The sequence below is a fragment of the Macrobrachium rosenbergii genome, chromosome 10 (assembly GCF_040412425.1).
Source record: "Macrobrachium rosenbergii isolate ZJJX-2024 chromosome 10, ASM4041242v1, whole genome shotgun sequence".
In the NCBI taxonomy this organism is placed as follows: Eukaryota; Metazoa; Arthropoda; class Malacostraca; order Decapoda; family Palaemonidae; genus Macrobrachium; species Macrobrachium rosenbergii.
In genome coordinates this window covers 29,289,498-29,316,299 of record NC_089750.1, presented here as the reverse complement: position 1 = coordinate 29,316,299, position 26,802 = coordinate 29,289,498, and the positions used below count along the sequence as shown (strand labels likewise).

The 26,802-nt window shown below is 39.2% G+C and overlaps 1 protein-coding gene across 27 annotated transcripts in view; it reads left to right on the top strand.

The window, feature by feature from the left end:
* ATP8B (ATPase phospholipid transporting 8B) overlaps positions 1–26,802 on the top strand; it is a 620,401-nt gene that overhangs the window by 568,796 nt on the left and 24,803 nt on the right. For all 27 annotated transcript variants that reach the window (XM_067110108.1, XM_067110102.1, XM_067110090.1 and 24 more), the window contains 3 exons: positions 1,937–2,162; positions 21,563–21,666; positions 23,878–24,009. In XM_067110108.1, the coding sequence (XP_066966209.1) occupies positions 1,937–2,162; positions 21,563–21,666; positions 23,878–24,009 (462 nt within the window). The remainder of the gene's footprint in view (positions 1–1,936; positions 2,163–21,562; positions 21,667–23,877; positions 24,010–26,802) is intronic.

The following is a 26,802-nucleotide window of genomic DNA, read 5'->3' as shown; positions in this document are numbered from 1 at the left end:
TAGAGGAAACCATTTTAGTAACTGAAAACCTATGAAGATACTAAGATAAGGGTTTACTAAGATGAAGCTAAAACATCAACAGTGCCAAAGAAGGGACCACCAGGAAAAGAAGAGGCAGATGGACTAGCAGCTACATCCTCCATTTCTTGACCTGATCTGCCTCATCCTCCCTCCTCAATAGTAATTCAAGGTTATTTATGATCAATGGGTTTGTAACAACAAACTGTTTTTACAACAAGATAGATTTTTTTACAAACTCATTGGTCATTATTTCTAGTGCCCTCCTTTCATCCCCTCTCCCTTCAGATGGGCATTGGCACAGAAGAATGAAAATGTCACCTCATGGGCCATAGACCTTGGACCCAGTAAATGCTCTGGGATCTTTCCTTGAAATATATTGCTCTGAGCACCAAAATGCATATACACCATATCTAGAGACTATTTATGGTTAATGGATTTGTATAAAAACTTGTTTTACCATAAAAACATAAGACAGGTATTCTTTTTACAGTTTTGCCATTAAATTTTATTCATCAGAGGCTTGAAACATTTCAGATTGTTAGTCGATCGTCATATTTGAGATCAGTCCATCCAGTTTATTTTTTGGTGTTAACAGGAGCACAGTATTTTGTACAGTTTATAATAGCTCTTCCTGGATAATGCATATTTCTAAAGGAAAATCGGTAACTAATATATGTACTGTACAATCTAGATTTTATTTCCTGTGCTCAGTACAGCAGTTGATTAAATACACAAGATACAATTATATATATACACAAGGAAATAACATCTAATTATTAACACATGAAAGCACAGTGTTACATTTGTTATGATAGACTAAATTGAAATAAGCTTTTTTTCAGTAATTTTAAACTTTATCTCAGAAAGGCAATACATTGAAAGTTTAATTTTTCCCTTTATTTTGATAAAATCCATTGTTAAGGAAAACAGATTTTAAGAATGTTTCCAGAACTAAAAGACAACTTACTTAAATTTTTTCAAGTACAATACATGTACTCTTATTTCCAATTTCAGACTGTGTATGATCCTTTTTTTATATCAACGTACAATCTGTTTTATACCTCACTCCCTGTCCTATGTCTGGGAATTATGGACCAAGATGTTGATGATTACTTTAGTCGTCGCTTTCCCAAACTGTACACTCCTGGTCTCACCAACCTTCTGTTTAATAAACGTGTGTTTATGTGGTGTGCCATTCATGGTGCCATAACTTCATTTCTCATACTTTTCATCCCCTTTGGTGAGTGCAGATGTAAATATGTATGTTTTGATATATGTGCAGTCTACACAAGGCCTTCACAATCTCACCACGATTAGCAGTCATTGTCTGTACACCATTATTTTCCTGAAACGGCAAACAAAACGAGTGATCTCACCATTTCTGTATACCATATCAGTGTTTCTAGTTTACTGAGCAATATCGAATTATGAATGATAGATATGTTCACACTGGTGTTGTATGGCACATTTCAGAATGGAAATGTTTCTGCTGTCAGTCATAATGGGTGTAATAAAAGTAGCCCTTTTTTTTTTTGCCGAGCTTTGTCTTATTTTTATGATGTTTGTTAAGAAGTTTGTTACACATATGTGTCTTTAATTAAAAATTGATTGAGGGAAACTTGACTTGAGACACCATTTCATCATTACTAGTTTGTTTCACCCATTATGACGTCTCCATAAATCTTGCATTTAATTATATCAAAATCACAATTGGTACCTACACTGGCTTCATCTATCATGTTTTTTTATATTTTCATTTTCTCATAAGTGTTCTGTAAGCTTTCTTGAGTGATAGCACAATTGTACAGTATCTTCATTTAAGGGTATTACAAGACTTATTTAAATGTTTGTATGCACAAAGCTAGATTTATTTATGATAGATATTTTATCACGCACTTTTTTCTTTCAATCACAGACACTGTTTGATCCCATGTTTATATCAGTATATAACCTATTCTACACATCGATGCCAGTGTTGGCTCTGGGCATATTTGAACAAGATGTCAATGCTAAGAATAGTATCAAGTTCCCAAGGTTATATACTCCAGGACTTCTGAATGCCCTCTTTAATAAGAGAGAATTCTTCAGGTCTGCCTTACATGGATTTCTCACTTCTTGCGTACTTTTCTTCATACCTTTTGGTAAGTGTTAATAATGAAAAAATTAAGGAAAATTTTTAACATGTAAGTAGCAATAGCATACAATGTAGAGGACTAATGTATGTTGCATAAATTTATAATAATATTACTTATGTAGTTTTCTTTATATAAATTAAACATTAAAATAGATGATTTTTAACAAAGACCATTACATGTATATATTATTTCTCATTAAGATATGTTAAACCTACCTTGTACAGATATCTGTGTACCATATAAGAATTTAGAACATTGATTAGTTTTATCTTTCACTCACTATTAGAAGTATAATGTAGTTTAGAATGATTAATTTTATGACAATACAGTAGTCTCTATCCAACCAGCTGAAGGTCAAGTTCTTTTGATTATTGAAGAGCTTACTTCAGAACTTTTAAAAAATGATTATACTGTATATAAAATATGTTAACCTTTGCTTTTTAAATACTAACTAAGATGAGAGTAAGTTTCATAGTTCAGTAACATGCCATGGAACACAAGAAAAGTGTACAGCAGTGTAGTAAAGTGGAACAGGTAATTTTCAAATTACATTCAGGATAGATATTTTTAGATGGCTTTAAAGGCTGCGTCTTTTTGTTTTGTTTTCCAAGAATTTTCAGTACTAGAATGCTTTGTGATTCACTGCTGTTTATGGGTATGTAATGTTGTAAAATCTTTTAAGTGCAGCTCGGGGGTAACTAAGCACATAGGTGATTAAATGTAAATTTTTAATTTCAAATTATGAGAGTATCCTAACAACAAAAGTAGTGGAGTATTCAGCTTTACCCTAGGTTTACCAAGTATAGGTATTCTAACTACACTGTAGTGCTGTGGCATAATGATAAGTTCACATCAAAATACAAGCTGATGCCCATTGAGTGGAGAATATCTTTCATGTGTAGCGGAACAGTTGAAAGAAAGTAGTTACAAGGTTAGCCAAATGCTGGTGCTAGTGAGTGAGTGGGGTACCAACACATCTGCTAGTTCCTAAAGTGACACTTTATCTCCTAGCCATGTACTGTGAAGTGTTGCTGCTTTCACCCGTCCCTTGGGTAGTCATAGCCGGGGTCACATTCCTTTGTTTCTTTGTTTTTTCTGCTTGTTTTTTATTTACTTTTTTTTGTATTGTTATCTAAGTTCCTGTGTTTTTTCTCTCAAGGAGAATAAACAAGAGCAACATGTATGTGATGGTCTTGGGCAAGCATGTGGCCACTTCATGTCTCCTGTGTTTGTAAACCCACATGAGTTTTGTTCTCATTGTCAAGGTAAGGTCTGTGTTCATTCTACCCCATGCAAGGAATGTGCAGGTTGGGCTTCTCATCATTGGGAAAGATTTGGCAAGAGGAAAAGGAAGGGCAAGAGGCATTTGCTTTCTTCATCGAGGAATTTTATTTCACCGGTTAAGTCAGCAGATGTAGCTGATTATTTCTTCTGCTATCTTCTATCCCCAGACCACCATCAAAGAGCGTTTCTTGCAACCCAAGTGTTACCTCTCTCCCAGCCAAGAAACCATGCCACTCTTTGTCTGATAGTGTAGCCTATTCAAGGGTTGATGTTCCCACAATACTGTCCTCCCCCTCTGATAATAGTGATGGTTTGTCCAAGTTAAATGAATTGTCATCCTACAAGTGTCTTAACCCGTAAGAGGTTACATACTTGTAAACAAGGTTTACTTCCTCAGGTTACAAAAAATTTCAAATTATTTTCTGGCTTAATCAATGCTAAATGGTCCCAAAAGAAAGAAAATAGCATTTAAAGGGCACACAACCCATGTTTAAAGGCCCAAATTCGAAAGTTTGCATTAGGGGCATATCCCCCAGCTGGCTGCTGAGACCGATTCCTTACAGTGTTGTCCATTTCCACTTTTTTAGTCTCCTAATCCACATTTTTTTTCCAATGATATGAACAATTTATTATATAAATTTCTCTTGCAAAATTTAAATTAGAAAAAAATTTATTGTACTCTTTATTCAGTAGCACAACTTACAAAGTACATTTTCTTTTTTTCTTGCACATTACAAATTTCAAAGAGTATGATCTTCAAAACATGGTTCCAGACATAGTGGAACATCACATTCATGGGAGTGGAAGCGAGTGTCTTTTCTCTGCTGTGGTCAACAATTTGTATGTCGGCAGACATAGCAAGCCCTTTGTACGCTCTGCTTTTTGGCACCTATTGGCATTGGCATCGTACAAATGAAATGATGTGCAAGAAGTCATGCTGGATAGAGAGCGCAAGAGGCCAGCGAAACCTCTTGATTGAGAGCATTAGTTGCCAGCGCGACCTTCCTCCATGAAGACGAAGAGCATTGTAATGGCCATTGGTGTGATTATTATTATTATTATTATTATTATTATTATTATTATTATTATTATTATTATAAAAAATAAATGGAAGTAGCCCAAATCGAATAAAAGAGCCCAAGTCAAATCAAAAGTAGCCCAAAAAGTCGCAAGTAGCAGATTTTGAAATCTAGTCATCCAAAGGTGTAAAAAATAGCCCAATTTGCAATTTGTAGCCTAATCTAGCAACCCTGTATGCGGCGTCAAGCGCTGTTGTTTTTGTAGGTTTGCCGAGTACCCATCCAACATGAACAATATCAGTACATTGAGCTATGAAGGCACACAAATTTAAAAACTTAAGAACGTCATATGACGTGGATAACCCATGTGGGACGACTTCTGCAACACGACATATGACATGGTTGACCTTTTACAGGATAAAAAGATTTTGTGTAAGCTGAATGTTCTAGGTAGCCCATCCTTTTCCACCTTTCTTGATGGTTAAGTGAAGAAGAACAGAAATCTTGCCTCCTAAACTGTCTGTGGTGGTAGTTCCAGTTGATAATAATGTGTCTGTGGGACCCCACAGCTTGTGTCTAATCAACTATTTCTAGACAGCATGAAAATCACTTGAGGTGATCTTTCCTGATGATCTTACTCCACTTGAGCCTGCTTCTTCATTGCTTTCCTCTATGAGTTTTGATCATTAGACATGTAGTGTGCTTCATGATAAAAGGAAAAGGTCTTCCTCTTCTTTGTCATCATTGTTATCATCTCAATTGTTACCTTCCTCTTCACATGATTTTTATTTCTCACTCATACAGAAGAGGAGGAAAGAAAAAGCTTCATGTTCTTGTAGGAGGTCAAGATGGATGTCTTGCTTCAAGGAGCACAGCCATGATAGAAGATCTTCAAGACACCATTCATCGTGTAGACATCACTCTCATACACACTCCAGTGTGCAAATGAGGACAGCTTATTCTTCTTGTGAGCATTCTGTATTTCCATGTGTCTGGTTTTGGGAGAAGGTGTGGGGAGAGCCTCTTCACCTCTCCTTACCTCATTTCTTGAGGGATTCCTGGGGAAACAGAGATAGGCACTCAAGACTGTCCATTGCTTGGGAGGTTCCCGACTAAAGGACATGCAGACTCACCCTCACATTCTGCTTCGCAGATGGGAAGGGGTGGTCCAGGTCCTTTGTTTCCTTCTAACATAAAGAACAAGTAAGGGATAATAGTGTCAAGCTTTCTGTGATGATTCATGGTAGGCAGCTTCCCATTGAGTTAAGCTTTCAGCCAGGCACATTCAAGGCAACCAAAATGTGCATGCAGACCATCACAGTTGTCAGGGTCAGGTGGTGGGTACGGAATGGTCTCTAAATCCCCAGGTAGCAAACTTCCAGCCTTTTGCACTCCAATTATGTATCCTGAAGGGATCCAGAATTGGAGATTCCATTTCAATGGAATGTCCATTCTGATGAAAAACTTTGCCAGTCTTGCCCTCCTTCAGAACTTTACCCTCCATAGTGGGACATCTCTCTGGTACTGCAGAATGACTTAAATCTCCTCATGAGCCAATGCCATCAGCACCAGACAGAAAGTTAACTTTGAAGACTGTTTTTCTCTTTTTCAGCACTCCGAGGGTTGGCCAGAGGTCTCATTTTCTTTTATCCATTAGTTTATAGCCAGAACTCAAAACCCATCTATTTCTGATCGTAGGTTCAAGATTTTCTTGGTTCCTTGCCTGTGTGATTTTAGTGATGGTGGCCTGGATGAGATGCTTCTATGCATTGTCAGAGCTGTCGGGTACTGCTTGAAAAGGATTTGTACCTTGAGACTGAAATATAAAATTCTTGTCATAACTGCTGGCAGATTCAAGAATGATGTGTGAGTGTAGGTTGGGGCAGGGGGGGGGGAGATCTCTTCCTCTTATTTCTCAGAGCACCAACTAGGTTAAATAAATGCTAAATATCAGTTGAGATAGAGGTGAGTATAATGAGCAACCAGTTCTAGGTAGTCTAGAATGCATCTCCTTCAGTCACCTCCTTATTACAAGGTGGAAGGTGAAGGTGACATGATAGAGCGTACCCTAACTTGTTACTTTGCATTAGCCACTCGGATTCTCCTGCTTTCTTAATCCCATTACTTAGTACTAGGGTAGGCTGCCTACTGACATTTCACTCCTTACAGGAAGTGGCATGGTTCTTCAAAAGCTCCTTCCCCATTTTTCAGGGGTTGCTGCTCATGAATGCTTTTCTGGTCTCCTCCCCACCAGATTTGAAAGGAGTGCTTAACTTTAAGGTTGGCCAATTTAAGAAAAAATTCATCAATGGAAAGAGGAAGATATGCAAATGCACATGGTGTGAGAAAAAAATTATAAGAATTTTTCCCTATCTTCCTTGGGAAGTTGAAAGTGACTAGTTACAACCCTGTGTGGGACCTCTTTTACAAGGCACTGGTAAAAATATGCTAATTTTACCAGGTTATACATGCTTTTTCTAATAATTTATTTGATTTTATTTTGTAAAATTATAATTACAGCTCACACAATATCATAACAGATAAGAACTAAAATCAGTAACAAATCCTGATTATATTTGTTGTAAAAGATTTACTGAGATGGGGAGATGCAGTAACTTTCTGTGAGGTATAGTAATACCCAGAACTTGCTTGATTCGAGTTGCACGAATTCACAGACACACGAACTTTTCATTGGAACCTAACTAATTGTCATATACGAGACTTTCACAGACATGCAAACATTCACAAATGCTGAGAAACCTTGCAAAAGTGTTTATGTTTAATTTTTTATGTAATTTATAAGTTTTCAAGCTTTTATGTATAAATTAAATAATAATAATAATAATAATAATAATTTCTCTCTCTCTCTCTCTCTCTTTTACTGAGATGAGAGAGTTTTTATGGTACATGTATATGTTTATTTGTTTTGTATGATAAATAAATTTTTTACCTAATAATAAGTACTAATTTTCAAATAATAATAATAATAATAATAACTGTAATTACAAAATTTGTATGTGATACGTATTTTGAACAAACAAATGTCTTTCCCTCATCTTTTGTAACTCATTGAAGAGAAGCTCGAAGGCAAAGCTGTCACTAGAGTCAACATACAGCTAACCTTGTATGTAATTATGTTCATTCAGCTACAAGTGAAGGATATTTTCCACTTAAAAAGGCTTTGGTTTGGAGACCTAGGAAAATTCATATCACTTTAAAAAGTTTATTTCTGGGCTCGACCTGTGTCACCCAGTGAAATGGTTCCAATAGCACACATTTCTAGGTATAAATATTGCTAAATATACCAGAGAAAAAAGCTATCCATAATGCCAGGGTTACTACCCCTGGATCAATCACCACAATGGTGTCGGTATGCACAAGGGGTGAGTGGTAACCACTATCACAGGTCTTCATCCTATAGATTTCTCTATTCTCAAAGCCCCAAAATTGGAGGAGCCGTACCAACGATTACCTCCCGCTCGCCGCTAAGTACCACTCACGCCCGCCATCTCCATTCCAATCTTAGCACGAACACGTGAACGCTGTAATTTTTTCTTTGGTGATTGTGTTCCCCTTTTTCAGCTTGAATCATGTCATCCCACGAGGATTTTCCACCATCTAAGTTGAGTACTATTTCTGATTGGTTTTTTAACGCAAGAGGCACTGTATTTATGAACTGTACGTAAATAATGTTTACCAGTGTAATAGTTCTGCTACGCAGCCGAGCGCATGCTGTGTTTGCCTCTTTCACGTTTTTGACCTTCAGTCTCAACATTTATATTAGCAGAACTAATTCTGCTAGTTTTTATCCTTACTCCATTCAGTTTGGAGCTTATTTTGGAGGAATTCTGCTAGTTTTTATCCTTACTCCATTCAGTTTGGAGCTTATTTTGGAGGAATTACCATGTCGCTGGTAAGGAGACCAAGGAACCTTGTATCATGGCTGAACTAGGCTCAACTTTTTCTGATCATAGAATTTGAGTCTTTTTATCGGTTTCCTTCCTCCACCAGCAACTTGGTGCCTTCTCGATGGTGTTATTATTATCATCATGATTATAGCTGATATGTACAAGGATGGATGGCAAGTCCATTCCTGGATTAGTTTATGCATGTGATTCGGCGTCAGAGGTAGGCCATCTTGGTACCTAACGTTACTTATATAACCAGTGTTTTTTGGGCCTTCTCTGCCGCCAAGTCAGTTATGTATTATATATATATGTTTAATCTTTAGGCTAACCCACATCATGAGTGGTTAACATTATTTATGTTTTGTTGTTCAGATAACTGGTAGTTTTAATTCTAATATAGGTAGTTTCTAGCCTAGCCTACCTAGGCTAGGCATGACATGGGCTCTTACACGATGCTCAGGCTACCTAGCTCACCTGACCAGGCCGTTTTACGGTTTTGAAGGGGGAAGTTAGGCTAGTGAGGGAGTTCCCCGTTCTCACTTAGCCCACCTGACCAGGCCGTTAGGTTTTGGAGGGTGAGGTTAGGCTAGTGAGAGAGTTCCTCATTCACACTTAGCCTACCTGGCCAGGCCGTTAGGTTTTGGAGGGTGAGGTTAGTTTAGTGAGAGAGCTCCTCAATTCATATTTGCCACCTGACCAAGCTGTCTCAGTTTTGGAGGGTGTGGCTGGGTTAGTACGTAGGTCCTTCTCTCCCCACACCTGTAGCACTCAATCCTAGCCTTCCTGACCAGGCCAAAAAGTTTTGGTTTTTGGAGGGTAGGCTAGGAACAGGAGGTTTAAGCTCCAGCTTTTTCGTGTATATAGCCTAGTCCCGCTTTTTTACCTGAACGATTAGAATTTGGCTACGTTGCCTGGGCGACATCCTCGTAAGAGGAAGACCGATCGCTTGCGCTCGGCACCCCTGTAAGGAGGTTATATCCGGCTTGTGCTACCCACCTGACTGGTCGCCGTTCGCTGGGTTTCCGCCACTCAACTACCTTTCCCTTAACGGGCGGTGTTTCGTTAGCTCGCTTCTAATTACTTTTAATAGTTAGTAGCTGGAGCGTCGAACACTGTCCCGTGGAAGCAAATAACAGTTACGACATGTTAGAATTTAAGTCTCCGCCGGGCTAGTCAGATCTTTCGTTGTTATTGTCCATTTAACCACTCCGGTGGGTATGGTTCGCGGTATGTTTGGCGGTTTCCATTATATGGTTTCTGCCCTGGGCGATTGAGAGATGGGCTATATGCGAACACTCTATTCCGCTCATATTCCGCCGATTCCATATTATGTGACACAGTGAGATTTCAGTGACAAATCACGGCGGAGTTTCATAGAGTACTTGTTTATAACATATATAGTAGTTAACCATTCTGTAGCATAATCTATGTTTATTAGACTTTTGCTGCCGGACTCAGTTCCGGCGGGGTTTTGCCTTGATGATACTCATGTACCACCATCCATAATCTATGTTAAGGTAGACTATTGCCGCCAGACTTAGTTCCGGCGGGTCTTGCCTTGATGATACTCATGTACCATCATTCCACTTACAGATGGTACGTTGTCAGGAGCCCGGGTGCACGGCCGTTCTCCAGCAACCCTGCGGACACGAGGTGTGCCGATCGCACTCCAGCTGTGCGGTGCATGTTGGAGACCTGATCGTTTGGCACCCGGACGGCTGTGAAATTTGTTACGCTCTTTACGAGCTCGTATCAGATGAGTCGGTAAGTGATAGGAGACTACTAACCTTTAGTCTCCTTTTGATTTTAATGGCTCATATGGATATATGCAAAAATTTGGAGAATTTTTTCAGCAAGTCCTACCTTCTCTTCCAGTCTAACCAAGCAATCCGTGCCTCTTCGCTGTCGACCCTGAAAACCTGGGTCGGCGGATTTGGGAGAAACGTTGCGTCTGGCCACCCCTACATACTGTCGGAGGAGATTTGCAATCTCCTCTTCCCAAATGCCCGGATCTCCGCCGCAGTACCGAAGGAAGTGGCCGCCCCACTCATCGAGAGGATCAGACAGGAGACGCAGCCCTCCCAAGACGACAACCTGTGCGGAGAGGTGGCGGAGGAGGTAGCGGCCATCAATATCCACCTCGAGCCTATGAGCGTAGATGACCATCAGGTAGAAGGTAGGGTGGTAAGTGAGGCAGGTGAGGATAGTGTGAGTAGATCTCTCTTTAGTTCACCTTCTTCTTCCTCTTCCTTCCAGGGATTTCCTAAGTCAGCTAACCTTGGGGACAGATCTCGGTCTGTTATCCCCAAGGTGAAATCTCTAAAAAAGAAGGACTTACCAAAGTCCTCTAGACCTCAAAGGTCTAATCCGCCAGCTCCCCCTAGGTCGTCACTGGCTCCCAAACCAGTGACGTCCTCTAGTAAGGCTACTCCCCCGTCTAAGGGGTCGAGGTCCAGAGTTTCAAAGGCTAAGCCCCCACAGCCTAGCTTCGACTCTGAGGCTTTTGTCGAACTGCTGATGCAGAGGATCGACTCCAAGGTTGAAGCTAGGCTACAAGATCTCTCGTCTCAGCTTGTCACAAGCTTAGAGACCTCCGGACAGTCAGTGGTGTCATTAGCACAAAGGATACAGACCCAGGAAAGCTTGCTCTCCGGATTCATCCAATCCGGAGCAGTACAGCATTCATATGTTGTCCCGGATGCCTCCAGACTGCCCCCCTTTGATAAGGGGAACCCGTGGCGGCTGGCCCTGCATGCTCCCCTGCATAATGGCACACTGACCATTGAGGGTTTGGGCACTCGTCGTCTGGAAGAACTAGGGTTCTTTCCAGCCAACCTAGTGCCTCCCTATTCAGGCTTTGCCAGGTTAACTGAGGAAGCCTGGATTAGGTCTGATAAGGTTCCTAAGGAAACAGTCATCTTTCCTAGGGACCAAGCTCAATCTGCCCTGATGCGCACTCTCACCGGCTGGGAGTGCGAGAACACGAAGCTTACTCCCTTTAAGGGAAGTTTCACGATGTTCTCCGTAGGTGACTCCATCCCTACCCCCTGCACTACTAAGATTGCAGAGCTGACCCTTCAGGCTGGGATAGAGGGCAAGCCTATACCTCAACTCCGGGAGACAGATCCTACTTCCCTCCTCTTCCCGGAGATTCGGAATGTTGGTTGTGAGCTCCGGCAACGTTCACGGTGGGGAAACTCGATCCCGAGCGTGCCTCCACCCTGTTCAGCGAGCAACTTCCCAGGATTCCGGAGGCTCTGCTGAAGACGGAGTATGAGGCTAGATGCAGGTTGAGTCGCTCCCTGCATTCTGTCACCATCTCAGAGGTAACGGCATTAGTTTATACAGACGAACCTCTGTTTCAGGTCCTCACAAAGTCGTTATTGGTATCCTTCCAATCAGACCTTTATGACTTTGTGGTTGCGAGGTGGAACTGCCGAAAACACATCTTTGCAGACGCCACCATCAGGCATGAGCCCAATAGACTCATGAAGAGTTCTATCTGGGGACCTAACCTCTTCCCAGAGGATGAGGTCAATAATGTCCTAGCAGAGGCAACCAGAGCGAACCAGAGTCTTCGCTCTCACTGGGGTCTTCCTTTCAAAAGGAAGTCCTCTGAGACCTCCGGAGCTCAACCTAAGGAAAGGAAAAGGTTCAGGAGGTTCCAGAGCTATAGGAAACCTCAGGCGCAAACTGTGCTTCAGGCGGTACCGGTCTTACAGATCGGCCAGCCTTCCACATCTAAGGCACAGCCTCAACAGTAGTTCGTACTGATGCAGCCGGCTCAGCAAGCTTCTGCTCCGCCAGCCTTCATGACGTCCCCAGCTTTCAACGCCTCGTTTGAAAGCCAAGGGGCGTTTCGAGGCTACAATAGACATGCGAGGGGTAGCAGAGCCAGAGCCGCCTACAGAGGTAGAGCAGCGTCCAGACCTCTCTCGCGTGGAAGAGGAGGCCGAGGAGGCAGAGGAAGTAAGACCTCTTCCAATCAATGAGCCTCCTCAGGTAGGCGGGAGATTATATCTCTTCCGGGACCATTGGACCTTCAGTCCATGGGCCCACAGCATAATCTCAAAAGGTCTGGGATGGAGCTGGAGCAGAGTGCCTCCTCCACCAGTCAGATTCCATCAACCTCCATCCAAAGACTTACTGGACTTTGCAAAAGACCTTCTGCAAAAGAAGGCAATAAAGAAAGTCAGACACTTGAAATTTCAAGGCCGTCTGTTCAGTGTCCCAAAGAAAGACTCAGACAAGCAAAGAGTAATTCTAGACTTGTCTCGTCTCAACTTATACATTCAATGCAACAAGTTTCGCATGCTCACAATCTCGCAGGTACGGACCCTACTTCCCCGTGGGGCCGTCACCACCTCTATAGATCTTTCAGACGCATATTATCACGTCCCGGTTGCGAGAAACTATTCTCCTTACCTAGGGTTCAGACTAGGAAAACAAGCATACTCGTTCAGAGTCATGCCATTCGGGCTCAACATAGCGCCCAGAATTTTTACCAAACTGGCAGAGACAGTAGTCCAAGAGCTGCGGGCCCCAGGGATTATGCTGGCCGCATACCTGGACGATTGGATAATTTGGGCATCCAATGCCAAGGAATGTCGAAAAGCAACATTCACAGTAATCAACTTTTTGGAATACTTGGGATTCCAAATAAACAGGAAGAAATCCCGTCTAGTTCCGGCGGCTCAATTTCAGTGGTTGGGTATCCAGTGGGACCTAAACACACACAAACTGTCACTTCCGCCAGCCAAAAGGAGGGAAATAGCCAAAGCTACCAGGCAGTTCCTCAAGAACAAAAGAGCCTCTCGTCGTACCCAGGAAAGAGTTCTAGGCTCTCTTCAGTTCGCTTCAGTAACAGACTTGTTGCTAAAAGCCAGACTGAAGGATATAAACAGGGTATGGCGGAAACGAGCCGACAGCAGAAACAGAGACAAGATGTCTCTAATTCCGCCGGTATTGAGGAAGAGGCTTCGACCATGGTCGACAGTCAAAAGTTTGGCAAGGTCAGTGCCTCTTCAATTTCCCCCTCCATCGCTAGTGATCCATACGGATGCTTCCCTAAGCGGATGGGGAGGATACTCCCAACACAAGAAAGTTCAAGGAACATGGTCGACAGTATTCCGCCAGTTCCATATCAACATTCTAGAGGCAATGGCAGTATTTCTAACATTAAAGAAACTACGTCCAGCCAGACAGATTCACATCAGACTGGTGCTGGACAGTGCAGTAGTTGTGCATTGCCTAAACAGGGGGGGCTCCAAGTCGAGCCATATCAATCAGGTAATGATTGCAATTTTCTCTCTGGCAAGGAAACATCTTTGGCACCTGTCAGCTACCCACCTGGCAGGTGTTCGAAATGTCATTGCAGAGATACTATCCAGGACAACTCCACTGGAGTCGGAATGGTCCTTGGACAAGACGTCGTTCGAGTGGATTTGTCTTCAGGTACCGGGTCTCCAGGTAGACCTGTTTGCCACGGAGAGCAACCACAAGCTTCCGTGTTATGTTGCTCCCAATCTAGACCCTCTAGCTCATTCCACAGATGCGATGTCAATAGACTGGAACAGATGGCAAAGGATCTATCTGTTTCCACCAATAAACCTATTGATGAAAGTTTTACACAAACTCAGATCATTCAAAGGTCAAGTAGCACTTGTGGCACCCAACTGGCCGAAGAGCAATTGGTTTCCCCTTCTACTAGAGTTGAAGCTCCGGCACAAACAGATCCCCAATCCAAGATTGACACAAGTAGTGCAAACTCGGACTGTGTCAGCTTCCTCAAGAATTCTGAATGCCCTAGCTTTATGAACTTCATGAAGTTTGCCGCTCAGAAAGACGCTAACATTGACCCTCTTAATACACTGTTCATAGAATCAGATAAGAGGGAATCTGCTCTCAGACAATATGACTCAGCAGTTAAAAAGTTAGCATTGTTTCTAAGGGAATCTGAAGCTCAGAAAATGACCACGAATCTAGCAATCTCTTTCTTCAGATCATTATTTGAGAAAGGACTGGCCACTAGTACTATTACTACAACAAAATCTGCTTTAAGAAAAATATTTTTACATGGCTTTAATATTAACCTTACAGACTCATATTTTTCGTCAATTCCTAAAGCATGCGCTCGTCTTAGACCAGCAACGCGTCCACACACGGTTTCCCTTAAATGAGACAATGATAAACGAATTATGTACATACCTGAGTCTGTTAAGGAAAACGTTATTCCTAGTAAGTCTAGCCTCAGGGGCTAGAATTTCTGAACTGTCTGCTCTTTCTAGAGAACCGAATCATGTTGATTTCCTCCCGTCAGGAGAAGTTCTGTTGTCTCCGGATCTCAGTTTTCTAGCAAAGAATGAGGATCCATAAAATAGATGGTCTCCTTGGAAGATTATTCCCCTTCCACAGGGTCTGTCTTTATGTCCAGTTAACACTTTAAAGCTTATTTAAATAGAACTTCTAAAAGAATTTCAGGCCCTCTTTTTGTTAGGGAAAATGGAGGTACCATTTCCTTAAAGGCCATCAGGCAACAAATTCTTTATTTTATTAAACAGGCAAACCCGGATTCAGTACCTCGGGTACATGATATTCGGGCGGTGGCCACCTCAGCTAATTATTTTCATAATATGAATTTTGATGAGCTTAAAAAGTATACGGGCTGGAAATCTCCAACAGTATTTAAACGCCACTATCTTAAGTCCGTAGAGGCTCTTAAATATTCCACGGTAGCTGCAGGAAGTATTGTTCCTCCTGGTCCAGCTCAAGACTAGTTTATGTAACTTTCTTTATCCTTATTGTTTGTAATTCTTGATTACCTATCAGTATATTCTCTCGCCTACCTGCCTCGCTTGCTTGCCCTGCTTTCTAGCCCTTAGGTCAGGTCTGCTTCAGAGCCTGACTCCTGCCCGTATCATGGATATCCTGTTCTTTAATCGTAATTTGTGAGCCTTAAGTGTCTTGGTGTTGGTTATTTTATATTTTTAGATTGTGTGCCCTATAGTTTTAATTATGTTTTTTGAACTTATAATTTGGGATTATTAAAACAGTAGTTTTCTCTTAGTTTTATTTAGCTCCATTAAGGTAATCTTTAGAGGGTACCACCAAGCTATTGTATGGCTGATTCTCTGTTACTATTTCACTGGGTGACACAGGTCGAGCCCAGAAAAGGGATTTTGACAAAGGAAAAATCTATTTCTGGGGGAAGACCTGTGTCACCCAGTGACCCATCCCTATACTTCCTTTCCCACCTGGGTAGCATACCAAGCTTGGAGGGTGCTAATCTTGGGATGAAGATGGCGGGCGTGAGTGGTACTTAGCAGCGAGCGGGAGGTAATCGTTGGTACGGCTCCTCCAATTTTGGGGCTTTGAGAATAGAGAAATCTATAGGATGAAGAACTGTGATAGTGGTTACCACTCACCCCTTGTGCATACCGACACCATTGTGGTGATCGATCCAGGGGTAGTAACCCTGGCATTATGGATAGCTTTTTTCTCTGGTATATTTAGCAATATTTATACCTAGAAATGTGTGCTATTGGAACCATTTCACTGGGTGACACAGGTCTTCCCCCAGAAATAGATTTTTCCTTTGTCAAAATCCCTTTTTTCCTAAGCAAGTCATTTATATTTACAACTTTTAGAGTATTTGCACTTTTTATACATTATTTTAAGAGTAAAATGTTTCTTGAACTTTATGGGTTTCTGTATTAATGCTAAAACTTTACCTAAATAACTGGGGTAAGTTATCTTGAATGAGTAAAGTAGATTAATGACAAACTTATCTAAATGACTATGGGGTAAGTAATTGTTTATCAAGTAATTGTTACACCTACACATGCACATGTATAAGTTATTTAATTCTTTAACCTTCTTTAATGTTTTGCATGAACTTCTGTAGACTAAATATTGGCTGTATAAATGGTATCAAGCTTGAATGATAACTATTTAAGGTTCAGTGAGGCACCCTGATATTCAAAGTGTAGTTTTCAATTAAGAGGAGCCTTATTTTGCATATCACTGCTTTTCGTAACTTATTTATCCTCAACTTTTCCTTGTTCTTGAGTTTTGCTTTGGTTGATTCAGGAATGAATGTAGGATGTCACATACAGGGTAGAGAGATTGGGGAAGTGTCCATATTACTAACAAGACTTAGATAAGTACTGTACAATAATTTTCAATGTATACAATAATTTTCAGATGTAATTAGATTTTAGTGACGTATCTCTTAAATTAAACAAACTTACTCTTTCTCAAAATTCATTCTGCACAGAAATGAAGTACTATTGTTCTTTTTCATTCACAAGGGTTAAGAACGAAAGTCCCTTGCAGGTAGAGTATCACATGTAGGCTACTCCCCCTTGTCTTTTATACTTCCCAGTATCCCCTTCTCAGTAATTTTGTATGAGGGACTTATGTTTCCCAGGAGTTATTTGGTATATATGGTTATCTTTATGTGAAGATGAAGAAATTAATGAAAATATTTACTAAAATTGTCTTTTTTAGAGTAAAGTATATGTTTGTCCAAAATACAATTGACAGTGAATCTTTAATTCCTAAAACAAATCGGTGAAAGATTATTTGCTCAAATCTCCATAAAATGTTTAAAACCTGTGTTTAATAAATAAAACTAAATTTCATTATTAATAAGGACTAACCCTTCAGGCCAGCCCTGTGAGAGCTAAATAAATTAGCTCAGTGGTCGGTTAAATTACGTTATGATAATACATAATAATAATTGTACCAAAGAAACCATTGCCTTGAATAGTTGTATGCCTGAGTTCTCCTCAAGTCTCAACCAAATGCACACCTCACCCTGAAAAGAAAAAAAAAGATTGCTCTTAGATGGTGAGAGGAAATTCCCTTAATAGGGGTAATGTTCCAGGTCTGTTGCAAACTCTATAAACAAGTTTTTAGTGATTTTTGTACACAGATTTGTTGGTATTTTAATTTTTCAACCTTGTTATTCTCGTCATGAGTGTGTGTTCCTATCATCTAACCTATTCCTCTTGTGCTGTGTGTGATGTATACTCTAGGTTTATTCTCTTGCCTATCACTGTTGATTTTCAGGGTTTCTAGAGCTTTTTGCAAATGGTACTAGTTGCCTTCTTATTCATTTCTGTCTGACTAGGCTAGTTGCTCTCAATGTCTTTATATCCCATTTCTTATCACTTATATTCACCAAGATGAAAGAAGTTTCATGCTTTACATCAGTCACATGTATGTATGGCATACTAGAAAAGTATGCCATAGACCCAGGTTCCAGTAGTTCCATGCTCTATAGTTTTATTTATACAATTGAAAATGTTGTAAGAATTGGAGATCTGTCATCATCAGTCCAGGAGTTATAATGTTGCACTTCAGACTTCCTTTAGAGTGGATTCAAGTGTCTTCAGTCCATCAGAAAAGTTTTCTTGGCTTTATAAGCCTTTTTGATTCCAAATTCACATTTATCACTGTTCCCAACAATTCATTTCCTTTGTTTAGAGGGAAAAATTCTTGTCAATTCAATGCCCTTGTTGTAGCCTCTTCAGACTCTCAAGTCTTCATTCAAATCATAGCCTTTATCACAGTCTGGTTTCAGTTTCAAGGAATTTTACGTAAAGCTACTTGAATGATTGGTTCATCATGGCAGCAAACAAGACTGCCATCTGCACCACCTTTAGTAGAGCCCCTTCATTTGCTGCTCTTCAGTAAGTCATATCAATCAGACAGACAAAGCCATGTTTGATCCTTTTGACTGCAGACTCTCTACTTTGGGCCAAGTAAATAAGTTTTGTAATTGAGTGAGGAGTGGGAGAGGGAAAGAGAAGAAATAGATATATGCTGTGTAGGGATCAGGGATTTCCTTTGACTTGGCTTCTGAAAAAAAAAAGTGACGCAGAAGGAATTGGAGACAAGGAAGGCTTCCATGATGGAATAATGTTTTATATAAAAATGCAAATGTGTGCAGGAGAAATTTGTCTGGGAAAATGGGACTGACCTTCAAGTTCACTAAGTTTTGCATTACTATTCTAAACATTGATTATGTTTTTTATATTTCCCAAGCCCAGATAAATAGGAAAGGTTGGAGTCAGGAAGAGTATCCATTTAAAAACATGACAGAACAAACTATGACATGGGCCATTCCATGAGTGTTAGGAACACCTGGGAAAAGGTATATTAAAAACAGTGACTTCAAGTACAGATTAAGCTGAGAAGAAGATTTAGGGAATAACACACTGCTCAGCTATTTTCTCCACTCAAGAAATCAATTTCCTAAGTATGATGTAATGTGCTGTCTCCAGATTAACCTCTGCAAATACATAAATTTTCCCTCTCCTCAAGGCATGATGATTTCCTGTAGGATACCCCACTTCAACTCCATTGCTCTAGATTTTCTCCTTGTTACGAACTTTCTTTTTAAAGTTAGGATGTCCACCTCTTAGAATGACAGCAAAGGGCTCTTGGACGGCAAAAAGTGTCTCCATACCTTTCATCTAGAATTAAGACAGTCCTCTCAGGGATGGTAGTACTGTATAATCTTTTAAGATCAGATCAGGGGTCACATATTCACTATCTTGTCCAACAAAATACAGTATAGTTGCTGAATTATTGAACCACAGGAGAACTTAATGCCATTTTTTGCATTTGGGGATTTTCTTATGGATATGGCCATAGAGTTGTTCACCAAGACATTCCACAGTTAATATCTTCCAAAAATCTCATGCTTACACCAATGGCTGCAAATTGACCTAACAAGAATGGTGTGTTCTGACATTCATGATTCACTGACAGATAGATCTCTCCAGAGAACTTTCATTGTGTTCCATTCTTTTTGACATCATCTGTAAGCCTTTTCCTTCTAAACATTAGACCCTCTACTTTTATGCTAGGCTGTCCAGTATGCCTTCCAAAAGAAATTTTTCTGAAGCTGTCAGATACCTTTCCACTTATAACAGCCTCATCACCCCAAGTTGCACAAGACAAAGTAGATGAGATTTTGTGATTAGTGTATCAGAGAGGATGTCTCCTCTTTCTTGTACTACTCTCTTACCTGTGGATTGTTTTGTTGACCTTTGAGAAGAGTTCATGATGACTATGCATGCTATCATGTAATATATATTCAGCATCATGGGCTTGATCTTATGACCTCATCAACTTTGAAGTCTTCTTTCGGTAACTTTGAAAGATATATTTCTTTGTAGTTTATCTTCATAGATAGACCGTAATCTTGTTCTCCAGAGTTAATTGCCTTTCTGTGAGGCCACTGAATAAGCACTCTTTTTGGACCAAGACAGCATTCCTTCTAGTCTTTGCTTTTTGTCACAGGCATAACTGAACTGCTTGGAATATAAGCTTCATCCCTTCCAGAAAATGGCAGTCATTTGGTCTTTCTCCTTTTAACTTCATGAGGAAGACTATTTCCTCTCTGTCCAGGTGATTTTTTGGGCTCTTTTTTTCCTTTTCACTCATTCACATTCAGCAGACTAAAATAAGTCACTGATGTGCAAAATCAGTATTGAAAAGGTACATCATTACTACCAACTCTATTTGACCACTTTGCCATTTTTTATTTTTTTACTTTCAACTTGTCAACCTTCTGTTTCAAAGACTATAGCTTTCTGGCTTAGCGATATTATAAAAAGTGCTAATTCATCTGTTTAAGTTTTGATCATGAGGTTCAGCTTGTATCTACTTCCACACTTTTCAAGCACAACTTACCAGTTGGTCAAGTCAAAGGCACTGTGTTGGAAATACCAATCTATGTTCTCCTCTTATGTGCAGAACATCTGCCATAAATTCATCAGCAGTTTCTCTTTCAGTTTTCTTCCTGTTAGTGAGGTTTTTAGGTAAATTTTTTCTTTATTTTCACCTTACCACATGACATTTTCACCTAACGCATTTTTTAATCCATTAAAAACGAGTACCCTTCACACTGTACACCCCTTATTGTCTTAATTCATTAAAGAAAAATCACCTTTCACACTGCACTTACTTATCAGGAAGGGATTTAGCACCTTTCTCTTTCTTTTAACTAATTTTTGTTGATCTTAACCAATTTGTTAGCTTCTGAGTCAGACCTACAAAGCTAGGAAGTCCATATACATTACCTGAACTCTGAGCAATCTTACTTCCTGAGGTGGGTGGACACATTACTGAAATAGGTACACTTCACATTCTTACCTGCTGAGGTAATTTCAAGCCTAATCGCCAGAGCCAGTTATCAACGTTTAGAGGTACTGGCTTGTTTGATATACAAAGAAATGAAATTGTTAGTAAAAGATTTAATAGTTTACATAAACAAACTAGTATTGCCCTACACCAGTGTTGTGACTCCCCCTCCCAAATTAGGTGAAGATATCTACTCTAGAATAAAGTTTCACACTGCTATGGGTTGATGAGAGGTATAGGGATATTACCAAAGGGATTGGTTTCTTGCACTTAGGTCTGAACAGATTCATTAGCATGGATTAAGTATGTATTTAGTTGATACTCTTAAGCAAAGCTTAATGTAATAGCTTGTTTATACAATACAGTATATAAATTTTTTTTGTAGCTGGTTTACTTTAAGAACTTAAGTGGTTAGATTTACATTAAAAACTAAAAATAGACATGAACTGATAAGGTTTTCTTACATGTTTTGTTTTCAGAGTAATGTACCTCAAATTTTTAAAAGTTTTTATAAGGTTTGCCAACTAAGCTTTAATTGTTTAACAGAAGGATTTATGTCTTTCCTGTCATTATATATACTGTACTTATTCCCTCCCTGTAAGAGCAATGGTAATTTTGATACTGCATGTTCTATTTAACAACAAATTTTCAGACTTTGAGAATGTCATACATACAAAGATACAACCTGTAGTGGTTTCATTTTGGTATAGATCCACGTTAATGGCAATAACAGTAATTTCTTCAATACCAGGTGTATATTTATAAATCATCTTTAGTAGGCTGCTTGACACCTTACAAGCTCTATGGTTACCTTATTTGCCATTATCAGAATTATAACTGATAAAGAAAGGGCACAATTTACTAACATACTGTAGGTAATGCTAATGTACAAGTGTAAATTCCTCATTTTTATTGTTCTTGGCATTTTTTTTATACCTAAAACAACTGAATTTCAGAAGGTATCTTTAATAGATGTTCCTTCCACGAAGAAACACATTTGCTGAAAAGGGAACTAAATGAACTTGTTTTCATCTAACAGGGGCATATTACAATGGCATGGACCAAGAAGGGCGCAGCATGGCTGACCAGCAAACATTTGGAAGCGTTGTCGCAACTATACTCGTCATTGTTGTTACTATGCAGGTATGTTGTATAACTTACATGGCAACACAGTCCCTCATAGAGATATGCTACCCACAGTGGGTAGCATATCTAAGGTAGCACTAAAATTAATTTGCAGCATCCTTTCAGCCTCCAGCTGCATGATTTTCTGTTTTTCTTTGCATTCACATTTTCAAGTCATTTAGGAATAAATCCTTTGGACCAGTCCATTTAACATGAAATTTTAGTGGTTTGATGTAAACAAAAGTACCTCACAACAATATTACTAGCAAAATAATCAAATGAAAGCAAGCATTTCTATCATTCAATATGAATGGTTTATTATTAATTTTAGATCATGCTCCAAGTCTGGTAAAAATTGCGTACGTGTCCCCAATTTACAACCTACTCAAATTACTATACATCCCTCCCTGCTAGCAATTACACCCAGAATTTCTAAGAAATAAAATATAAAAGAGGAGTCAGTTTTGCAAAAACATGGAAGGAGGCCATAAATAGAGTAGACCTAATGCAACATGTAGACGCTGCTCGGCTTACGAACTTTCAGAGATACAAACAACTGTGACCATAAATTAAAACTCGCTCAGAGGTGAGAGAAACTGTACTTGACAATATTATTATCATAATTTGCTTAATGTATTTAGGTTTTATATATCATTCATATTATTAAAATCTGTATACAGTACATAAAAATGGATGGACATATGTATGTGTGTGTATGTATGTATGTTCCAGCATAACTCTGAAACGCATTGAGAAATTTCAGCCAAACTTGGTATACATATGACCTACTATCTTGAAAAGAATGCTATGGGGGTTAGACATCACTAGCACCAAAGGGCACCAAAGGGGGTGAGGGTGGGAAGGGCTTCCTTGAAACGGGGCTGGTTCTGCCTGTAGACTTAGTAATTAAATAAACACTATGAATTTATCATACCTCATTTTTGGAAAAGAATAGTGTGTTGGGGAATAAGACATCACTGGCACCAAAGGGGGTGGGGTTGGGAAGGGGGTGACATGTAAAAATAACCAAAAACGACAGATATTAGTGTCTAATCCATAGTTTTCGAGGTCACTTAGATGAATGGTGACACTCCTGATGCTTTTAAGTCCGAGTTCAGCCCCAGAAGGGGGATGAGAAGGGGGGAAAATGAGAAGGACAGATAAATAGAGGTGTAAAAATGACAGATATTAAGTGTCTAATTCAGGGGAATGAGTTTTAAAATGTCAAAAATGGTTGCTAAGATGAATAGTAGGACTCCCGATGCCCTTTAAGTCCAAGTTCAGCCTCGATAGGAAGGGGAATGAGAAGGGGTGAAATATAAAATGTCAAAAATGTTGAGTAGAGAGAGAGAGAGAGAAGAAATGTAAAAGGGTAATGCATAAAGTGAGAGCACTTGATACATATAGTATTTGCAGTTCCCTGGCTGATCTCCATTTCAGTATGCAAATTGCCAAATAGAAGAGAGAGAATAATGTGGGTGAATGATGACTGCCTTGGGGAAGTTGGGTAAATTAAGCAATGAAAAAGAAAGGTTGAAACTGTTTTCAGTTGTTAGTCTCTACACTGTTAAACAACAACTTCCTTGGTAATGAGAGGCAGATAAACCAAACCTGCCCAAATGTTCTTGAACAGCATGCATAAAAACAAAATACTCAAGTGAAAGGTATAGTAAAATTATATTAACTGTAGCAGCATACTGTAGTCTAAAATTTTAGTAGAAGCCAATGTTGTACTTTAAATGCCTGAAACATCCCATATAATTTTTAACAGTATAAAGTGACTTTCATTTACTATTTATCCATGATTATAATTATGAAGCTTAGAGCTTTGGGTAGCCTTGGGAGTATTAACAGTGATAAGTAGTAACCAAATTTAATGAATATGAAGAAATTGAGAAAGTAAAGACATTCTTGTGTCAAAGTTATGAAATTTTCTACATTTATAATTTATGTATATATTTATCACTCTTGTAACTTAGCCTTTAGTAAATGGATGAATAGTAGAGAGAGAGAGAGAGAGAGAGAGAATATGATGTTCTGTATTACCTATAAAAACCTCTTATACATTTTTCATTTTATAATGCGGAAATGATAAAGCCAGGATTTAAATCCTAATTTTTTTGAGGGGTTATTAGAATAATGGTTATGCAAATCTTTGATTGTAGTTTTATAATTGCAAACATTCTGATATTATTTTAGCAAATATTAATATAGTTCATTTTTTTTCAGATGTGCTTAGATACATCATACTGGACCCTATTTAACCATATCACCATATGGGGATCACTTATATTTTATTTGCTCTTGCAATACTTCTACAATTTTGTGATTGGAGGTGAATATGTTGGAGCACTCTCTAAGGTAGGTTTTCACCTAGTAAATTAAATTGATGATAATAAGCAAATATTTTCATATTTTGCAAAGACACTACAGTGGCATGTGTGTTCATTCACTGTGCTTGCTTTCTTATAATGTAAAAATTTGTTATTGTTTTTCGTATTACGAGTCATGGTGTTTTTTCACAGTCTGAATTAAAAGCAATTAGTTCTGGATATATGCATTATTTCTATTAGACAGTACCACAGGTCTGAAACAGTGGGTATTGCCAGTGTAATGGCATGTCTGGGATTCCTTAAGAACCTTTAACCAGTACCTCAAGAAGAAATCAGTTGCCAAACCACTCAACATGGCTTTATCTTTTCTTTTTTGAAGGAAGTTAAGAAGAATCCATTTCTTGGTTGTGGTTTAGCTAGAGGTTGCAAATGTGTGTAAAGTATCTGGAGATCTCTATAAGGGAAGTAATTACATATGAGGCTGTTAGGTGTATTTGGTAAAATTACAAAGAATTAAAAGTTATGATTATGATTCAAGGACTGTCAGAAAGTCATGAAAAACAAGATCCTTACTGTAAAAAACTCTCATAGCTGAGGCATTCTTGGAATAAAGTTATCGCCATGGTCAAGAAAGTTGAAGCACTAAAATTATCAGCCCTGTTTGCCTTTAGGAAAGGTCTTACCCCTTTCAGGGGGCTTGCATTTTGGTCATTCTTTCTGTGGCAACAAGGGAGACAAGTACAGGGATTTTCTTTCCAGATTTAGGGAAGGATCAGTGCTGACATATTTAGCTTGAAGGGTAAGATGCTATAAGACAGCTCCACTTTTGTACTGGCCATATAAAACTGAGGACCATGTCAAAGTGGGTTAATGTGGCTTTTCCTTAACAACATTCATTTTAGGGCATGATGTCCCTGCCTACATGAGTTAGGGTGGAAGACCCCCTTTATCCTTGGCAAGCAACTCTTCTAGGACACTCCAAAATCAAACCAGCAGGTGGAAGGGAACTATTACCATATTAGCCTTGGTAGGCAACCATTCTAAGAGGTTACTCTGAATACAAACCTTGTTCTCCAACCTTGGACTGGGCCATAGCCATTTTATCATGGCCCTCCATGGTCTTGGGTTTGAATTCCTTTGCTTGAGGTTACAATCAGGCATTTTTCCTCTTTTGTTTAAGAAGTGTATAGTACAGACTGATGAGAAACCAAAAGTTGCTTGGTCGATAATCAGGAAAAACCTTCTTTCTTATCTAATCTTTCCTGTCTCAGGTTTTTATAATTTCTAAATCCATGCTGACTATCCTCCCCCAGTTGGTGTAGCAAATCTGACAATTTTCTTTTTTTTTTCACCTTACAAGGTGTCCTGGTTTCACCTTGTCAACCAGTTGCTTCCAACACATTTTTAATGACATATGGGCATCTTTATTCATTCTTATAATGAAATTATTGTAAATACTGTTGTTGATTTTATAACTTTTTTTCTGTTGATTTTGCCGTTGTTGTCTTATGAATCTATTTGTTTTCTTGACCTCTAGAGTTGTGCCTGTAACCACAGTCTGATGTTTTTATCTGAGACACTTGTAAGTAGTAACAAGTAAAAGGTTGAATTTTTAATCCCAAGGTTTGATGACCCTGAATTTATTTATCATCGTAACATCCCACACGCACAAGGCATGGCTGTATACACAAGGTGTGAATAACCCATTTATCATCAGAAAAACTTGGAGTGTAATTGCCAGGAAGTTCTTTGGTTTAAAATTTCCAGGTAGTTCTACAGTTTTTTATGTATTTGCTGTTAACCACAATACTGTACAAATATTGATGATTCTATTCTGTACAGGCAGTCCCCGGTTATCAGCAGGCTCGGTTATCGGCGATCCGGTGTTACGGGTCTTGTCTAGTGATGAAAATCGGCAATTTTCAGCACCAAAAATTGCCAATATCCGCTTATCGGTGCTGATAATCGGGTATTGGCACCAGTATACCTAATAGAGGTGCTGATCTCCAGTTATTGCTGATTTTCGGTTATCAGCGATTTTCAATTATTGTCACGCTGTCGGAACAGAATCCCCCGCTGATAACTGGGGACTGCCGTTACATGATTGTCTCTTGGTGATGATTAGTATGGCTCAGTCATAGGATTCTAAGGTTCATTTGTTAACTGTGGAGACTGCACTGCAAAAGCATGGGGAATGGGCTTGATTCAAATTCCACTGATCAACATGGCCAGTCTGCTCTTGAGTTCTGTGTAGCCTCTGATTTTGTTCAACTAATTGAAGAACCCACGCATATATCTGGTAATAGATTAGACCTCATATTCAAAGATGTTCCAGGTATCATCAAGTCCAAGGTCTGTGAGTAAATAGGCACTTCTAACCATTGTGCTGTTGAGATGGACATATCTGTAAATCAGAATATTTCTAATTCCACCACTGGAAAAACTGTTTGGCTGAAATCTAGAGCCAACAGGGATCGCATTATTGAACCTTGTCAGGCACTTAATATTACAGATGCCATATCAGATCCAGATCCAAAGAAGAAGTTAAATGAAATGCTGGTGGCTATTTTAGTAAGGTATGTCCTTAGAAAGGTCATCAGGATTATGTCAAATGACTAGCCATGGTTTGATGATATATGTGGATGAGCTAACCATGACAAACAGACCAAATTTAATGCATGGCAATGAAATTGTTCACATGAAAATTACACCACTTTTGTTGAGTCTCACCTTGCTGCAAATATAATTTACCATATAGCTGAGAGAAATTACAACAATTCCTTAAAGAGGAAACTTGAAGGAATTATTCAGCCTTATCTGT